At 33.2% G+C, this 20,821-nt stretch overlaps 1 protein-coding gene across 1 annotated transcript in view; it reads right to left on the bottom strand.

Moving 5' to 3' along the window:
* Positions 1-457: 457 nt before the first annotated feature.
* LOC138315591 (palmitoyltransferase ZDHHC3-like) overlaps positions 458-20,821 on the bottom strand; it is a 35,035-nt gene continuing 14,671 nt past the window's right edge. The window contains exons 6-7 of the mRNA XM_069256726.1: positions 16,946-17,076; positions 458-7,306 (exon numbers count right to left, since the gene is read on the bottom strand). Coding sequence (XP_069112827.1) covers positions 7,148-7,306; positions 16,946-17,076 — 290 coding nt within the window. The 3' untranslated portion in view covers positions 458-7,147. The remainder of the gene's footprint in view (positions 7,307-16,945; positions 17,077-20,821) is intronic.

Genomic DNA, 20,821 nt, shown 5'->3' with positions numbered 1-20,821 from the left:
GTCCTTTTAGAACTCATGAGTAGTAACAACAAACATAACTAAGTCTATTTCAGCCAGACAATGCTTACTGCGCTTGCTTGGTCACCGAAATTCTTTATCAAGAAGGTTTTTGCTTTTGTTTTATGAGACCAAAGCGTACCTTACCGAGATTTTGATAAGAAATGATTGACTAACGATGCGTACACTCAGACGATATGGCTGCGCTCATCATAAAATCATGCTTAAACTTTTCCTTTAAACCGAGACATCAAAATAGCTTTTGGGTTAATAACATACATACCGAAAGCACTTTCTGCACTAATTAAAATAAAGACGGCTTGGTACACAAAATGCATGAAGACACAGAATTCCTAAATCATTAAGAATTAAATGTTAGAGTTTGGAAAATCGGATTACGTTTCATTAAAACTGAATTAAGTTTAGAGCAGTAGTATCAAAGACAACAACTCATATATAACTATGTTCTAGGTTTTTTATTCTCAGTCAAATGAAAATACATTACATCTAAAAATATAACCAACCCACGGTAAATGTGTCATCAGGCTTGATGTTTCCTAACAACTATAGTGTGAGTTCTCATACCCAACAATTTACCATTAATGGAATATCGCCACTGATCATCTTAACGGAGAATTGTCAAGAAAATAAACAGAACATTCGTAAACTGCATTATATACATAATGACATCTTATTATTAAAATAGCTGGCGATTCGTTCCCTGCTTGCTTAGACGGTGGGTAATCTAAAGGCGAATGCTCGCTTGAGTATATTTTTAATGTAAATAAAATATGACATCAGGTTCTCTCTAAGTTATTTGATAAGTGTAGAGTATAAATCTTAAAACAATGTCATAATGAAAATTAATTTCTACGAACATTAATGATATTGTTTATAATTGCTACCTGTTCTAATTATAAACCAGAATCAGTGAGTTTTGACACTTCACATGATTTTCTGCCCTTGCGTGGTTTATTTCTTTATGCATACTGTATTTACCAGGGTAGGGAAAAGACAGTTCACACGCGCTTGACAATGACGTGACGTCATCAATACATACGAAGACCATTCACGATGACATCATTAATTTTGAAGCAATGCGGCGTCCCTTTGATATTGACGCTATGACAGTAATTCAAAATAACTATTTTTTTCGTTAAAGTATGGGAGAAAAAGAATCAAACATTGGTTTATTTTTTTCTTTAAAAGTATGAGAGAAAAATCAAACATACATGTAGGTTTGTTAAGTGGACGGGGATACCTCAACCCTACTAAAAGATTTTGGCCGCCATAATCTTTCACTCATGTTGAGATATCCTTGTCCACTTGACAGACTAATGCAATAAGTTTTTATTATTCAATAGGGTTTAAACTCGTGATTGATATGATCAACACTTAAAATTGTAAGTGTATGACAAGTAATTGACAGATTCTTTGATGATTAATTGCTGTTCATTTTTGTCGTCATTCACACTATAAATCATAAGCATATAGTTTGAAATGGAATGTTTTTAATTTTCAATGATAAATGCAAGACACTCTTATAATTTTTTGTATTTATAATTTTACATTGATTGTTCAAAAGATCATTATAAATTTGTTGACATAGCGTGTGCTTTATAATACATATTTGTTTCGTACTGATCATTGTTTATTTAATAAATTTAATTTGTTCAAAGTCTTCTCTTAGAATCTAATTTCTGAAATTCAATTTTCCGGAATAATGTCAAATTCAGCTCATGCTAGAAATTACTTGTTTAATAGGAATGATATTGCTGTTTAATTTATCATTATTCCCTGACTAACATATGCACACTAACTTTGTTGATTCTAATATCCAACTGACTTCTAACTCAAGCAGAACCACATGATTGTAACAATCCTTCCTTAAGGTCCGATTCAGCAACAATATAATAAAGGCGAACAATCGGAACATAAATTAGATATATACACATATCAACATACATAAAATTTCCCGTAAATATAAACATTTAAAAACGTTGAATAAAAGTGAATAGCATATATCTGTGAGTTTGTACATAAACACTTGATTTGTCTACAATTAGTTAGTTAATAATAGCATGTCTTAGATATTATTGAATCCGACTCTATCCAAACTTACTATAAAATCATCAAACTTTCATACACTACAATAGTCGCCTATTCAAACAATTCATGTATATCTATAAATATTATCCAACAAAATTATCCTCTGGCGTTTCCCGATAACCTACAGATAAATATATATAGAATAAGTAACAAATTATGTACAACGAACTCAAAACACAACAAGCTGTTATTTAAGATTTTTGACACAATGACAATGACACAATTATTCATGGATCCTTCACAACGTTTTCAATGATTGACGTAACACGTATTGGATTTCATACACAATTCATATATACTGATGTAAACACCTTTCCTGATTCACTAGATATATATTCCATTAATGGCACAGCAACACTTACACATAATATACACATCATAAAAACATTCAGGTTTCTCTCTATAATAACCACAGATAATTAAGAGTGACAATTGTAACGGCAGCAATCAGATTCAATACCTTGTTTTCAATGAAGCAACAACTACCTGTTTGAGCTTACAGCGGCAACGAAAAAGCATGCACAGTCCTGGTGTGAGGTATCAATTTATATTTAGGGTAATGACCTTTAACCTGTACAACATACTTCCTAAACATAACTTGTCACAATCTATGGAACTGTTTCAAGAATATTGGTATGAATGATTTGTATTATTGCTCGCTAGTGCGTCAGTTTACTGTCAGTGTAGTATAAGACGCTTCACCGAGACTGGGCGTCCCTTGGTTAACTATCTCATTCTTTATATAGCCCCAATACCGCACGTCTTAATGATAGCATGTTGTTGATGATTTTGATGGATGAAAATGTCATAAAGTCAGTTATATTTTATCTTTGAATTTCTACAATTGCCTCTCCCGCTCATGACTGCATTGCTCTCAGTTCTATAAACGAGTTATATGTGTTCAAGAACAATCCCATGAAATTGATGAAGGGTACAGCAAAACTTCGTAGTGTCAATATAATTAGAGGCTTGTGATTCAGCGACGTGTATGGGCCTGCCAGTACATTGACAGCTCCGATCAAAGATTAATTAAGTGTATAATAATGCTATGACATGTGCAAATAAATGCGTGTGATTAAGGCCAGTTTAGACCTTGCGACGACACACACCAAGGCAAGCATTCAAGTATTTCAGGAAATGCCGACATTTTTTGTATCCCGCCAGAAATAAATTCACATTAAATCAAACATAGCCGAGAGATGCTGTCACTTATTTGAAGTGAATTGAACTTTCAATTAAGAAATGGTGACTTGGAATACAATTTGAAAGCGATATATGTAAGTGCCTGGAAGAATTTTCCTTAATTTCATATCCTCAAACAAACAATTCCTCAAGTGTGTCTGTCACCAAGGAGACTACGATATTTATGTCAATGTCAAAAACAGCCCCACTGCATTAAGGAAAAGTTAAAAGTTACGGAGGAAATCTAGGTGTGTATGTTCATGGTAAAACATATTGCTTCCTCTTATTTGATTAGAAATAATAGGTGTTGCTCTAAAGTATCTGTCTTCACATTTATTTATGCTGGCACAAATTTGCATACGTATGATTTTGTTATCGAATCTACGATACAATTACCAAACACTGAAATTAAGAAAGAACATCTCTAGGAATTATACTTCGTCTTATATTCAAAGACGTTGCAAGAGCGAAGAGAGCATTTCCACCACCAAACCACAGATGTTTAACTGGTATTTTGCATGTAACCTTTGTGAAATTCTTATCGCAGGAAAATATGAGGGCCAAATGTAAAGCGAGTAAATAGCGTAAAACTATTTCAATCCACTCCGCTTGATTTCCATACCTACAGAAGAAACCGCCTTTTAGAAAAGCTCTTTCATTAAAGCTGATGATGAATATGATTAGATATCAGAATACAACTTGCAGTAAATTCCAGACTATCGTCATGTACGGCTGTATTTCTGACTTCCTGTTTGTTTGCTATAATGACAACTTTGTACTCTAAAATTTCAATCTGATAACGACCGATGCGGCTTATAAGCCACATTCAGATGCATTAGAACCGTATCAGCAAACACGGGTCCCATTACACAGATTAGGCACGCTGCGATGATCCTAACAGCGCCCGATACCAGTTCGAGAGCAGATCAAGTTACCATATCATGTCGGAATAACTGGTGATTAAAGCCAAAGCAAACAGGAAATTTCAAATTCAATTATTCTATCTGCCTACTTGACACCTTTGATAATCATTTGTCAACTTGAGATCATCGTTAACAGCAGGCTTTGTAAAGTACTTCATTCCACACTAGTTAACATTTAGATGTGACAAAATTTGATGTTCTGCGTCTAAAGCTATTTTTTATTTTCTAAATTGTCGTGAAATTCAAACCTGGCTGATGATAACGAGTATTTTACGAATGAAACATATTTAAATGACCTCAAATGTTAAATATATTATTACGGTAAATTGCAAATGACAACTTGAATCCTACATCATCCCCTTCAGTGCTAATCACCGCTAATTATCATTATTATTTTTTATAACTATTAAACTAAGACTGGACAACAAAGAACGTTTAACTGAAGCACTGCTGTCAATTTCCCCCATTACTGTAATAATTACATAGAAAGTTAATGTTACGAGACAAGCAAACAGACGATGCGTGACAGTATTTGGATTTTCAAATGCCATTGAATGAACCTCTGAATGTCAATTGCGAACCAATAGAGAAATTGAAATTCTGCCATATTTGCAACTAAATTCTAAATAATACTACCTATATACATGCTTGTTACTTTGAACTACTACTCATTTATATAATGACACTTTTCTGTGTTGTGTATATTACATTTGTATTTGAAACAACTGACTTTCTCTCGTGGGATATCCATAAATATAAAGGTCAGATTTCATAACACAAATCGAAAGTTTAGAATTCTTTAATATAAAGCTTAATGACATTTAATTTGATTTTTTCAACAGGTGTTACACTTGAGTTACACTAACGCTGTGTTCGTGATGGCTGAATAGAACATGCTTTAGGGGGGCGACTCAAAATTTCTTCACATTGGTGTACGAGTACATATTGTTATTAATTTTATCTTCTAAAATTCAAAAATAATAAACCATTATTCGCTCTACATCACATATGCATATGTAAATGTTCCCCTTACGGTAAACTCATAATTATTATTATTATTATACACTTCAAATATCATACTGGTGTTTTTTGCATGCAAATGCACTGTAAAGCATTGGCTTGATGTGGAGAAACATTTTAAAAATTACACTTTGTTAAAATATGATTTTCACTTAAAGTCTATAAATGTTGGCTACAGATGGTAATGTAAATTTGTTCGTGTCTCAATCCAACATGAAATTGTAAACTGAAAGTGCAAATAATGCATACTTTGCATTCATGAAAAAAATATCTAAATTTCTCTAGAGGGAGACAAAGTGCAGAAATATGATAAAAAATACAGCCATTGCTGACAGCAAGTCATTTAATCATTCATCAGTAAGGCCTTAACCATTGGTTATATTACCTTCCTACTAAAATCTACAGTATATTAACTAACATCATCACATCAGTCATGTCTCCGGAACGTCTTAAAATATCTTTGAATCATAGATCTGTTTAAAATGTCAATACCATAACAAACAATGCTCTGTATAACATAAGCAGAATTATTTTAGGCAAAACAAGAAAATCAATTTGTATTTAAACATTCATGTATGATTTTAAAGATGTTTTTATTTTCGTGATAACTGAATGAAATAAAATGCAATTTTCCCAAAATATTGTTTAATTTGGAATGTGTAGAACACAAATTTCAGACATTATTTCTGCTCTAGTTGTTGGAAAAACATGAAATAAAATCTAAAGAGATTGTTTTATTTCTATATAATGAACATTTTTCTTCACTGCATTAAGGCTGCGTTCTCTTTTCAAACACACAAGAACCAACAGTTACACATAATTTGAAACAAATTACATACCAATATATTTAAACAGCCTGAATACAAAGACCTCTTGTTATTTTGGTAGTCATACTTTGGTAATAAAGGTGGTCTTTTACGCTTAATCTAATATTGTATAAATAATTATAAAATTAGCAAACAAAAACGATGTGATGATGATTCTGTTTTAGGGACATTAACAATGATCAAAAACATTTCATCAGGAGTTTTCTAAACAAAATGAACACACGTCACAATTGAGCTTTCTTTTTTTCTAATATAAATCAATATGAATCAACAGAAACAATTGTTTAAAGTTATTATAAACTTCGGCTAGACACTAACACTTATCTATCACGCAAAAACACAATATGTTTTTTTTTTATTCAAAGTTTGTTCTGATTAAGATGAAATGAAAAAAATAGAAGTACATTTACAGATAGTCAATCAAAGGATTCCAGAATACTTATTTTAAGTTGATATACATTCTTGTACATGTGTTATGCTGATAAAAGGTAACATAGGCACAAAATAAATAGATAGTGAGGGCTTGAAACACCTCACTGATATACACAAGTTTGATTTATTATTTGTTTTGTATTTTGTACTTGCAGGGTTTTTATGATTTTTATCCATTTTATATTTTTTTTACCGAGCATGTTTGTTATAAAGAATATAATACTAAATTAAGTATCCAAATATATAGAGTAGTAGACAAATATAACTAAATTCTGTACAGTCAGCTTGTACTATCATGTAAGCAAAGTAATGCCGACCAACAGATGAGGAATGATGATATGTGTCGCGTTATGAACATAAACATTGGTAATAACCTGAATAGAGAAAACAAAAACTCTAATCCAAAAAAATACATTGAATTATTATCACCTTAACAAATCAAGAATATTTCCAACTAAAATTAAAGCAACTGACAAAGAAAACATCATCAGCTCTACATCTGGAATTGGCTGACTTTTAAAAATACCTCAGATTGCTCCTTTCAGAAACCAAATATGAATTTGAAGATATTGTGAAGATCTCCAAGAATCTCTGTATGATATAATATAATAATTATATTTGATAGGCTTTAAGAAAACCTTGATACCCACATTTCTGCTACACTGAGTAAAGATAGGACTGAGTATATGTAAATTTTGGTGAATCAAATGGAGAGAACCACTTCCAGCTGAAAGGGTGTCCAAACACTGTCTTTATACTGAACCATTTGGACTTCTGCTCCCAGGTAGGTTGCTCCTTCTTCAGATGTTCAATACCCTGAAACAAACGGATAATGTTTAAGTCCTGCTTACAGAGTATACATTCACCTAAAGATGCCATATATTTCAATGTAAAATATTGTACAAGGAAATTTTGGCAAGAAGCATCAAGGTGTTTACAAAATGAAATATATCCATATCAGTTAATTTAATTTTTTGTCATTGGGGTATAACGAAAAACAAGCAACAAAACAACAATAGAGTAATTGTGTGTCTCCTTTATGCTTTCTGGAGGACTCTGCTAATTGAAAAAACAATGGAAGAAAATGCCAATATGTTCCAAAGAGGTCCTTCAATGACCCTGACACCATCGACGTTAATTTCGTCAGGAATAACTGACAAAAAATACCAAAGAACAATATAACCACTTTTCAAACTAAAGATCAAAAGGAGTTACTGAGAATTATATATAAACCAAGCCACTTATCTTACATAGGAAATCCATTGGTGAGTAGCAGATACAAACCGGCCTAAATCAAGCTTGTTAGCATTCAATAGATAACCCACAAATTTGTTTTGGTTCCATATGAAATTCACATGCATGTATACAGAAATAAAATGCTAGTGGAATAAATATCGTGAAGAAGATTGATGGTGCTCTCAATTTAAAATGACGCAAACCTTTATAACAGTGCATCAAAAGAATTGAAGATATGACAATAACAAGCAGGAACTTGATTATCATGTTACACACTGTTTTACACTTTAATGCTTTGAGTTATGTTGACACAAACCGTATTGAAGCAGATAGGCCTATAACAACTTCAATATTGCAAATCTTTTCTTAATGTTTGCATGTTTTACAATAATAGCGAAGATCCATCTACAAGCAAAATTCAAGGACAATAACATTTCCTTCACTGATGAAATATCAATTTTATTAGCTCTATTGAATTTATCAACGATGCAAGAATAAATCATTTATTTCTAACGAGAAATTAAAGACCACATCCACTACACCACTGTCGCCAAAAACAACAAGTCATTTTGGAGATTATTAAATCTTCAATGGCAATTTCTTTATCTGACAAGATTTCATGATTTCCAAATTAGATTTCAATTCCCTCCTATAACCTTGATCCTTGCCCTGATAAACCATAAATTCATCATCCACTGCCTGTATGAAGTATAACTTAATTATGTAAATATATAAATCATCCTTTGACTTGTTGTAGGTTAACGTAATTTTTGTTCTAATAACTGGCAGATTTAACATGGCACAAAAGTTACAAAACATCAATACAAATTAATTTTGTCGTGCATTATTGATTGATAACATTAAATCAATTAAATTTTGATTTTAAACTCTTTTTCTTCATTCATCTGTTTTCTTGTGCACCTTTAGTTTAGAGAGCATTTTCATTTCAATATAGCCCACCTTGGAATCTACACTTTGAAACATGATACATTGCTATAACACGATATGATTTAGTGCAATCCACATAGCAATTGCCACTTTGCAAGAAAATTGTATGACCACGTAATACAATAATACCATTTCAATTCCATCTTAGTACATCGTCAAAGTATGAAAATGTTAAAGAAAAATAAGCATTCGATCAGTTATATCTATGCGGTATGGATATGTGTGGTAGTATGGAATACACAATACATAATCACTTGTGGAAAGTATATCAATGATGAGGAAAATATCAAGCATTTATGTCTTGACTTCCTATGGAAAATATCAGGACTGAGCAGATCTGCGCTAGTCTTCAAAAACTTGCATACCATGGGAACAAGCCCACATCTAGAACAAACCTAACTCCTTCAAAGTGCCTTTCTACACTCAATAATGAATATGAACAATTTTCTGCTCCATTATTAAAGGCAATGATTCATAATAATAATCTTTTTTCAAGTTCAATTAAATAACATAAGTGTTGATATTTAGTTTTTTGAAACGCCATTTACAGGACAACTATATTGATTTGATAAGTCTGACAATGACATTTATTTTGATGATTATATACCACTGAATTCAGGGGAATCATCTTGGTGGTCAAGTTGGCCAATGTTGCATTTGCCAATTCAAGTATCCCTGGACTGTACACTATCTTCATATATATACATGTATATATATATATATGGCCAAGAAGAAATACATACTGGGGAATATCTGATTAAACCACAGGCAATGTTTGCCAGGCTCTATCCTTATGATTAATTAGGCTAAACAATCAACACCTTCGGCTTGACCTTCAGGCTTCAGTTGATCCCAGGAAATCATGTGACTTCTCCCAACTGTCGATCTGCTAGTCTACGCGACCGGCCAACAAGGACAATGCGCTATCAACTGACATCTAAGGCTACACACAGTAAATAGAAAAGATGAAATTGTGATTAATGAGATGCTGTTATACTCATGATAACCCAGAGAAGAGCCAAGTTCTGGCCAGATCAATACCATAAATATCTATAAGTACACGTTTCGTAGGGAAAATCGTCCAAAATGTCAGTTATAGCCAGACTATTTTTGAGCTAAAAACGAGAATTTATCACATCTTTATGCCTGCAAACTAATTTTAAATGTTTGGACCATCAAACATAGCTTGATTGAATTTCAAACTATCATGATGATAATGGTCTTTCTGAAATTATCCATTGCCAAAATTACATGTGGCAAGGTAAGCATACAACTATTGAAGTCATTTACCTGTATTCTGCATTTAGTCTCTTCAATTTTAAGGCTGAAACTGTTGAATATGAACTTTTAGAAGAGGAAAAGTAATGACACTGGTGCCTGTCAAAGCTCATGTCAAAGGTAATTTAAGGACTTAAGATATTTTGGTAAATGAAAGCTGACGTAATAACTTGAAAACTCAACAATTACTGCCAGTGTCTGTAAGTGTCCTGTGTTACTATATTGACGATGTATCAATAAATGCGCATAAGGATAAATAATGGAACAGTTATCAATCCCATCGCTGCCACCAAATTAACATACAAAAGCGTACTCAATGGAGTACTCACTCGTACGATTATCCAAGAACATATCGTGTGTCTGTGAAGTTGATATTCTCACGACACTTAGGTGTCTCTCCTGTTGTCACAGTAGTTCTGTCAATTTGCTAGACCCTTTTCTCCATCCCAATAGTTATTACCGGGTAGCAGGTATGGACCAGGAACATTTTGTCTTAGGACCTCTTATAGCCATTGTTCATTAATCGAATCGGCCTACCCACATGATTTGGGACCACGCTTGACAATGCTGAACTTTGATAAATAGACAAAACTCTCTCAACTGCACAGCCACAAAAGCATATCCGACTATTTAGCACAAATGCTCATTTCTATGAACCATCAAAGTAGCTTATAATTAAAACTGTCTCATTAACTATCCAACCACCAACAAGCCATTTGCCTAAATACAATCCGTCAAATATAACAAAGGTAATATTTAATCTGCATTCTACGTGAAATAATTATTTTTTATTGTTCACTGGTGTAAAGGCATTTTTGATATACATGTATATTTCAACATGACGTGCAATCAAGAGAATGACAATCTACACACATGTCTTTTCCCATCAATCTGCTGAAATATCAACAAGAATGTTTTCAAATGTGAATAGACGTTTACTCAACTTTAACACATAGAGTAACTAAGCTTCATGTGCAATGTAGCATCCATGGACGTGAATCTAAATCATAACAATTTTATTTAATGACGATTCGATGAAGAATTCATATACATTAAACATTAAAGCTTGATGAAAAAATTAAGAACCATTTTTCTTAGTACCATAAATCATTTGCTTTAAATACATTTGTTATATATCATAAAACCGCCAAAAGTAACTGTGAAAGGGACAATACAAATTTGAAGAGAGCAATATCATTACCATACAGGCACATAGCTGAAGGCTGTTAGATGTGTAAACACTTTTCGAGGAGAGGCTAACGCCGCATGAGCGAGAAGGATGGGAGGGGATCCGCGGGAGTGTACCCCGGAAAATATTGAAAATCTAGATTTCAAATGGTGCCATTTTTGGCCTTTTTGGCATGATTTACCATTATGCAAAACAGTTAACACCAAATAGGTCATGCTGATGCCTCTGTAGGATATATCATAGTCTATATTATAGTCTCGTGATGTCATAGGAAATTAATTCATTTGAAAATATTATTTCATGTAGGTACGTTGTCTTTGATGCTAAGTGTTCAATACTGACGTGGAAGATACGAAATTTATTCTATCTGTTAGCAAAAAGATCTGTTCGTAATTTAGAATTAGCAAGTTTAGATAATCCTCCAATAACATCTTTATTTCTGTCTTGCATATTGTTCATGTTATGATTTCAACAGAGAAACTTGTGTGTACAAAATTCATATCCTCATAAAGACCAATTCATCTGTCCCTTAAAGTGAGCTCCTTTTCTTTTTGTTGCCGTTTATTTAAAATGAGCATATCAATAAACTACAAAAAAAGAACAAAAGATCCCAGAGGGATCTTGGCGCCCACCAAAGACTGATTAATGTCTGACAATAGTCAGATGGATCTTTTCTCTAATTTCAAACTTTAACAACTGAATCAAAGATGGGTGCCTGGCTGCCATATTGTTGACCGAGTGGTCCCAAAATGCAATATGCACAACTACGGCCCATGGGAAACCTACATATATAATTTGAGAATGACCCCTTTAGTACTTTCATTCTAAGAAATGGTGATAACAAACTTTAACTATCAAAATCCAAGATGGCTGCCTGGTGGCCATCATGTTGACAAATCTGTCCCAAAATGTAATGTACACAACCGGGATCCTAGGGGAACATATATATGAAATTTGATAATGTTCTGAGAAATAGCGATAACAAACTTCAACTATCAAAATCCAAGATTGCTGCCTGGTTGCCATCTTGATTACCAATTGGTCCAAAAATGCAATATGCATAACTAGGGCCCTAGGGTCACCTACATGACATCTGATGATGGTGGGCTAAAAAGGAGCTCATTTTAAGAGACAGATGATTTGGTCTAATCCACATACAGAGTGAGCATCACCACATCAAAACTCAAACACTTATGTTCTCCATTCAATGATCTCTGATCCACATACAGAGTGAGCATCACCACATCAAAACTCAAACACTTATGTTCTCCATTCAATAATCTCTAATCAACGGCTTCCAAACCTGAAATGCTTAAAATCAAATTAAAGTTCCTCTCAGACAAAAAAACTCACATTACATGTAACCTCTTAAATTTAACTGGCAGTCCATCATGAAGGACCTAATCTCACCAAAGTAGCTTTTTGACCCACACTATTTCTTTTCTGTTGATATGGATGCGAGCTTGACTTTTCGCGAATATTGTCAGGTAAAACAATATACAGTTTTTATTTATTAATTTCCAAAACTTTTACAATGTATAGACTGTCACTCTTACATGTGGTATACTCATTCTTAAACGAGTTTCACAAAAACATACACATAAAACTCCAAAGTTACTGACCAGTACATTCCAAACATCCCACGAATATTGGAATTTCTTGACTTTAATACGAATACTTAGGAAAGTGATGTGCATGCACAGGCTTATGTGCTTACATGGCAGCTATGCACCTGCCATATAGTGGTAATAGTGTAAATCCTCGTCATAATATATTTAATAACACTTTTGTTTCAATGGCAAAAGATAATGACATCACACAGGATGTTAGTTTAAAACAAGATCAGTGGTAGGCAAGGACCTGTAAATATTCCAGTTCACATCTGGCAATTGCTTACTGCTCCTGGCATTTTAAGCCCTAATACAAGTAAACATGAGCATACATCAACTTTTTTTCTGAAAGCTTTGAGTTAATACTACATAATATCATGTATTAAGAATGCAATATTACTTCTTAACAAACCAACCTAACAAAGGATTTTCTGTCAAAATATTTAATACCTTCATGGACACCTGCCAATTACATTTAGCAAACATAATGACTAGAAAGAAATGAGAACGAAATAAACAAGAATGTGTTATTTTTATTTGTTAGCTTGGTTTATGTTTTCTTTGGGTGTATCTCCAATGGAGCTTTAGTGCACTGGCTTAGTTTAAGCTTGCAGGGGAAAACATGTATTGGTATGCAGAACCTGAAGATCAGCACCGATATAGCTATAATCATTACTTCACCTGGGTGACCAGGGCTTCAAATGTATGTACATCTTCTTCAATGATTTTGACAAATAATTCTTCGGGTTTACATAGAATTACCAGGATTGATTTCAATTATTTTCTTACTGGCAATTAATATTCAAAATCTCTTATTCAGAAAATGGTTTTATTATAACTGGCATTTTACATCAGTGTGAGAAAATATTATTTTCTTTATGCAAAACTTAAAAGATATAGCAAATAACATTCCAACACCCTAACTTCACCCAGAAACTCACAACAAAGGTAACCTTTTATCTATATTGACATTCAAAAGTTCATCAATCAACAATTTTTGTGTAGAGGATTCAATATGCAATCTGCTGTGTATACCATTAAAGTAAATAAATAATATGATTCTTTGTGACTAATATGAACAATACTTACTAGCTGTTTCAATAATTTGCACGGACTACCCTCCAGTAAATATAGTGTACATATAACACCATAGAGTTATTCTTATAAGTTATAAGCATTTTTTTTTATAATTTGGGCATGCTACATTAGAAAATGCAAAAGCAATGATTCAACAATTCCATCAATCAAACAAACTAAACTTGTCACACTGACAGAAGACATTCTAACTATTGATACATTATATGGGGTAAATTTAAAGACAAATATGTAGCGGCATTGATAGGGGTATTAAATGTAAGAACAAAACAACCCAAGTAATGAATTTAGCTCAAATATGACTCCAATGTTGGCAACCAAGGTTACACAACATTTTAAGTAGACAGTGTTTCTACCAATAAGAATATTCCCAGATAAACTACCAAAGTTGTTCACCTCTGTAGAGTTTGTGACAAATTAAACAGAACTGCAACATAACCAATAAAGCAATAACATGGTGACAGACATTTTTTGCCCCAAGATAGCTGAAAGGTCCTTGTAATTTTAGTGCTCTTGTCAACGTAAAACAATAGATTCTTTGGAGGCTAGTGTGTCCTTGGTTTTCAGTTGTCTGACAAGGTCATTCAATACTTCTTTTAGTTGTTTTCAACCTAAGTTGTGATACCACTGAATTATTTGTACAGTAGAAGTGTCACAATGATTGCTTAGCGCTAAGTCAGAAACCACTGAATAAGGAACAGCAAGATACAGCTGTGTACCACACGTATAAGTCAACTGTATATGTGCAAGAAGTAGTTTGGAAGAATATATGTCTTTTCCGTTTTGAAACAACAGGCACAGAGGGCCTGCATCACTCACGTGGTTTGTAATGCCAAGTAATGTTCTGAATGCAAGATCATTGTGTCTTTTCTGAAGGAATTTAAAGATTTAACTCTAAATCCCCTGTTTGGCCATAATCTTTCTGCCACAGGGGTCAGATCCAAATTTTACCCAAATTCTGTTGCCCTTCCCAAGAGGATGTTTCTGGCCAAATGGGGTTACAGCTAGAACTCTATGATTACATAGTAGTGATTTAAAGGAGTTACATCTATTTCCCATAATGGGCCCCAGCCCTCCTGCCCCCATGGGGTCTGAGCCATAACTTATGCAAACTCTGTTCCCCTTCATTTTTTGGCTAAATTTGGTTACAATCCATGAAGACTCAACTAGTGGCGATTTAAAGAAGTTACCTCTATTTATCATATTGGCTCCCCCTCCTCCTGCCCCCGGTGGTCAGAGCTGAACTTAATACAAACTCTATTCCCCTTCCCTAGAGGATGTTTATGGAAAAATTTGGTTTATTGACTAGTAGCGATTTAAATAATTTACTTCTATTTCCCAAATTGGGCCCTGTTCCTCCGGCCCCTGGAAAGGTCAGAGCAAAAATTTATACAAACTCTGTTCCCCTTCCTCCAAGGGTGCTTCTGGTCACAGGATGTAGGACAGACAATGGACATTGTGCCATGACATTTGGGCCATGTGAGCTAATTATATACTGAAACCAATTTATATTTTGAAATTTTTATGGAAATCTTCAATTCTGATAGATATTTATTCTAATTTGCAACTTATTTTGAATATTTATCTAGCAATTTTTCACGTGAATGAAGCTCTTTTTAAGGGCCGGTCCCATTGAAAAGCGGATTAATTATGAATGAAATTACTAAATTAGTTTACAAATTTCAGCCATTTGATGCAACCGCAAGGATAACGGATGCTCTTCCATGAAGGGTACAACTGGTTAAAAATTGCCCAACAAATATATTGAGGAAACAAATCAGAAGTATTGTGATCGTTACAGGAATATTACGAATCTATTGAGAACGGTTGCATTATGAAATGCAGTGGTAAAAGAATCATGCTCGAGCCTTTCAGTATCACTTTTCACAACAACACGTCTGCAACAAAGAGACGTCTGCAACAAAGATGAGCATGCTGCATCTTTCATCCTACCTCCTCCAGATACAAAGATGGTCTAGTCTGTTTCAAACTCAAATCAAAGCTGACAACTTTTTTTTCTGTCTTTGAAGCAATTTCATGACTTGAACAAATTGATTGGTATGTAGTTGAATATTTTTGTTATGCTGCATTGGTATGTTGCTAAGGACACAATTTTCATTACATTGTAATTCTCAACAGACTGGAAATAATAGACAAATTTGTTGATTTCTACCATATATATACAGCAGTTTTTGTTAACACAACACATTTGTTATACCGGTACAATCGCAAATTGTTCTCAAATTAAATATAAAACAGTTGTAATACAAATGCTTAACTCAATATGCATTTTCTACAAATTACTTTAATTCTTGATGTCAACGTGATAGGTACGCTATATATTCATTTTACACACTGTTCCAGTTCGCTTTAAACCGCAAATCCCTGTCAGTTGCAGATATCAAGGAATAACAGCTGACATACAGCACATAAAATAAGCATGTATTGAGTATATACTGCATATGAATAGGGTATTTAATGCGAATGATTTCCGCAATCAAAAATTTGTGCAGTTCAACAATCCTAGGAACGGAAAAACATGCCATTGTGGATAATTGTTGATGTGTGTGGATGTTGGGCGACAGATACAAGTACGATTTACGAATATTGCGTATGTTCAGCGAATATCAGTCAATTTTGCACGCAATGCATTCACAATTCTTCCTAAACGCCAGTGGGACCGGGCCTTAAGGCATTTTTTTATTATCTATATATAATATAACTTTTATAAAATTCAATAGACTTTATGTTTAATAAACACTAATTACACAGATGATGGTAATAAGTATAAAAAGAATAGCTGATACAATTCATGAATATACATCAATTTGTGGTTTAATTCAAATCCATCCATCTTTTCTCAATTTGTCATCTAGATATGTAAACCTATACGTACATGTTTTAATAAGCAACAGTGTTGCTATGAACAGTACTACCTATACGTACATTTAAAGCATTGTTGTAATAAGCAACAGTGTTGCTATGAACAGTACTAGCGACATTTAAAGCATTGTTGACCTTTACTGAGTTTAGTTTTTTTTACATATTTATACACGATAACAATAACGAGAGTATACTGGTAGATATATTTGTACTCACTGTTTCATCAGTACAGATACTAGAGAGCTGAGTGCCACACATGATAGCCGTGAAAATGCCAAACAGTAGACTCTCAAAGATGAGGAATATAAGGAAAACAGTGGTAGCTGGTGGTGATATACCCGAACAATCTGGAAAAACAAAACATTTTAGATATTCAATGATTTTGTACATGACAACGTATACAATGGTACTCTTTAATAGTTTACCCTTGTTTGGAATAAACAGGTTAAAGACATTTAGACCATGCAGTAAAAAAGCGTCTGCTTCATTGATCTATTAACAAAAGAAAATCCAATATCATGAAATCATTCTCAAAGAAACATTTTTGTCTATTATTTTTTTCATACACTGTTAATTGAAGTGATATAAAAATTGTCCCAATGGTGTTTGATTTGTGAGGATTTAAGCCGTCATTTATCATTTACTGGTCGGTGCTAATATCTGTCCAAGATTACCGCAACACTGGACATCTATGATCTGTCATCCAATGGATGAGTGGACATTGGCTATCAGAGACACTGACCACTAGGCATAATATTAACTGACCAACCAGTCACCTTTCACCTTGTGTATATCAGTGTTTATAAGCAACTGAAGGAAGCTGTCATATATAAATGAAAAATAACTGGTCACTTATGTTTGGAGATCATGTCTTAAAGTACCATAAAATTATGATAATGAATTTAATTATAGATTTCAGTGACTATATAGCCACTAAAAAAATAATATTCTTAAAAAAAAGGTCACATTTACCAATATCCTATCTCGATTACACTCTAACACCATCAATGAATGTGATGTTCAGTGTGACCCTAACCATTTACAATTAAAAGAAATAAAGAAAAATAGAAAAATATTCTAAATATAGTATAACTGAACTATTCAAGAAAACTTTCAAGACAAATAGATAATTTTGTATGATATGCAAAGCTAAATAAGGTACAAGCTAACTATACCTTGTTATTGAGGATTAGATTTATCTTGATTTATGAGAAAATAATACACTAACCTATAGTTATTATTTCATATTTACATGTTCATTACGGTGCAGAAAGCTGGTGATATGAGCATTTTTACTTAGCCAATCAGAATTTGAGATTCTTAGGACATGCTTTCATTCCATTGGTCAATTTTCCATCAGTATAAATCCTCCATGTGTCTATTTACAACTTAATTAAGAAACTGTACTCTTCCAAATAATGAAAGTTTTCACATGATTAGCACATACAACTAACCTAGAAACAAAATCTATCAATTTCCACAAAAAATCTCTATACAGCTTGCGGCAAAATAAATCATATTTGGTAAAAGAAAAGCCTTCTCTTGCTTGACCTGGCAATTCAGATATCATACAGTTTGAGCATGAATCCAACTGGTCATTCACCTTTGGTGAAATTATTCACCATGGATCTACATTGATGTAGTATTTGTTATTTCAAATCCATAATCTGTTGCTTCAAATCCTTATGTCCATAATCTGGTATGTAACTACCATATAAAATTTAGTTTACATTGATTGCGAAAGAAGTTATAGAACTAATACAAATCAATTTTGATGGCCTGGATACATGTGTGTGGGTAGTCTTAAGGTGGGAGAACACCAGAGTGCCCCCAAAGAACCCATGTGATCAGGCAGATGACCTCTGACCCATGTCAGTGCCAGGGATCAAACACCAGTCCGCTATGTAAAATCGAGTGCCACCTGACCACCCTAAGATTTATGTTATACCTTAATGAGCCTAAATAAAAATGAATATAAGAGAGTATATCTATGGTTTTGTTCTGTTATTACACAATGTGAAGCCAGGGCAAGCAAAAGCAACAAAGTGATCTTTATACAAAGATCAAATAATGTTGAAACTGGAAATTAGGGAAAAAAAATGTGGTCTTAATATACACATGTGACCCGTACATACAGGTCTTCACTGCTATATGAAGTAACATTCAGGGCATGCAAATTGATGTACCAAATCACTTTCAACCTATTTTGATTCAACCATTTCACCATAAACATGGCTTTTAGAGAAATTACTGTAAACTAATTTTCTTTGGTGTGTGATTTATATTCATAAATTTTGCAATCAATGCAAATTCGCAAAAGTTTATCTCTGCAAATTCAAATATTCCACAACTCTTGCACCATTAATTTCAAACGTATTTTCCATTCAATTCAAAATCAGAGAAACTAGTTAGCTTTAAATCGGATATCACGGAATTTAGCAGCCACAAAAGAAATGTTTGTTTATAGTAAAGGTAGCTAGGAGCAAGTCGTTCTTTGTAGAGCTTCCTGTGATAATTGAACGTTTATTTCTAAGACCCATTAGATCTAAACTTGCATGGATACACTCGTGCCATCTCCATTAGGTAATGAAAGCAGTATATCAGTTTGAATTGACAGACATTACATTATCTAAGAAAAAAATCTTTTAATTTTGAGATTAAATGAAACAACATTTAACACCTATTTTTTTTCAATGTTTTTGGAAATCTTTAACATTTATCTTAAGACAAATGTTTGCTTTTGGCACAAGAACACATGCGATATTAGGAAAAGCAAATATCAGTGACCTTGTGGTGGGAATAAATTGTTTCATATGGATGTCTATAATTCCACCGTTAAGTATCGCTGTCAGGAAACAGAAGTGTTTTTCTTGTCCTTCTTTTATTGTCAATGAAATTGTTAATCTTAAATGTTTAAATAATGCCAGAGAACTGATATTGCCCATATTTCTACCAGACATTTCTGCCAGCAATAAATTTCTTTTGCTACTCTCTCACATATCAGGGAAGTAGAACAACATGAAAAAATAGTTAAAAAACAAGGTCAAGCCAAATTAGGAATATCTTCGATAGAAAGTGGGTTATATGAGTGTGCCTGAAGGGGTGTTCTTGTGCACGACATCCTTGTAATTGAATGCACCACAATATCAGCCTTCGACCAGCATAGCCACATTATAAATTGTCACACAGAAAATTGATCATAAACATTACAATCACCATGAAATTTCCCGTTATCATTGTGACTAAATAAAACCCAAAATTAACATTCACATTCTTATTATTTCTTTATAAGCGCTAGATGCCAATGAAACACAAGGCAACATGGTGATCACAGATGGAAAAAAAATAAACTTTTCAATTAAATCCACAGTGATGTATGATCCTTTGCTGATTAGCTAGGACTCCTTTCTCACATTCTATCACATTGTTGTGTTGTGAGTTTTTGTCATTTTCAAAATTTTAGGTAATAGATCAGTTTCCAGGAGAGAAGACCAAAACTACATGTTACAGGCAACCTATGTGGAATACACTAATTATGCAATTGAAGGAAGTTCAAATATACATGCAAGGTCAAGGAAAAACAATTAACAGCTACATGCCTTTCTCTATAATATCAATGGTTTGTAGAAATAGAGAACTAATTTGAAAGAAAATCTCAATTCAATTAAAAGTAAAACTGGACCAATTAAATTTGACATTAAATTTTGTGATCTTTAACTAAACAAAATTTACCTTTAGTTTTCAAACATAACATATAAGACTCAAATCAAAATTACCAATCTGAAATGGTTTCACAATCTAATTTGCCTTGATATAATATTTCAAATACTATTGAATGATAAGGCCACACCAATTATAAAAAAAAAACAGTTCTTCGGGATTTCGTGAAAAAAAGTGGGGCGAGAGGGTGTTTTTTTTTTTTTTTTTTTTTAAATTTTCATTTTCCAAAAAAATGGGGCGAGCAGTATCAAACAATTGACAAAAATGAGAACATGATGCATACAAACATAAAAACAAGGCTAAATCCATTATATTTGTATTTTATGTACATGCAGGTTGTAGCATTTTAGGTTTGAGAGTCAAAAGAAAAGA

Source organism: Argopecten irradians, chromosome 2, assembly GCF_041381155.1.
Source record: "Argopecten irradians isolate NY chromosome 2, Ai_NY, whole genome shotgun sequence".
NCBI classification, from domain to species: Eukaryota; Metazoa; Mollusca; class Bivalvia; order Pectinida; family Pectinidae; genus Argopecten; species Argopecten irradians.
Note: the sequence above shows the minus strand (reverse complement) of the source record. Positions and strands in the feature narration are given on the sequence as shown.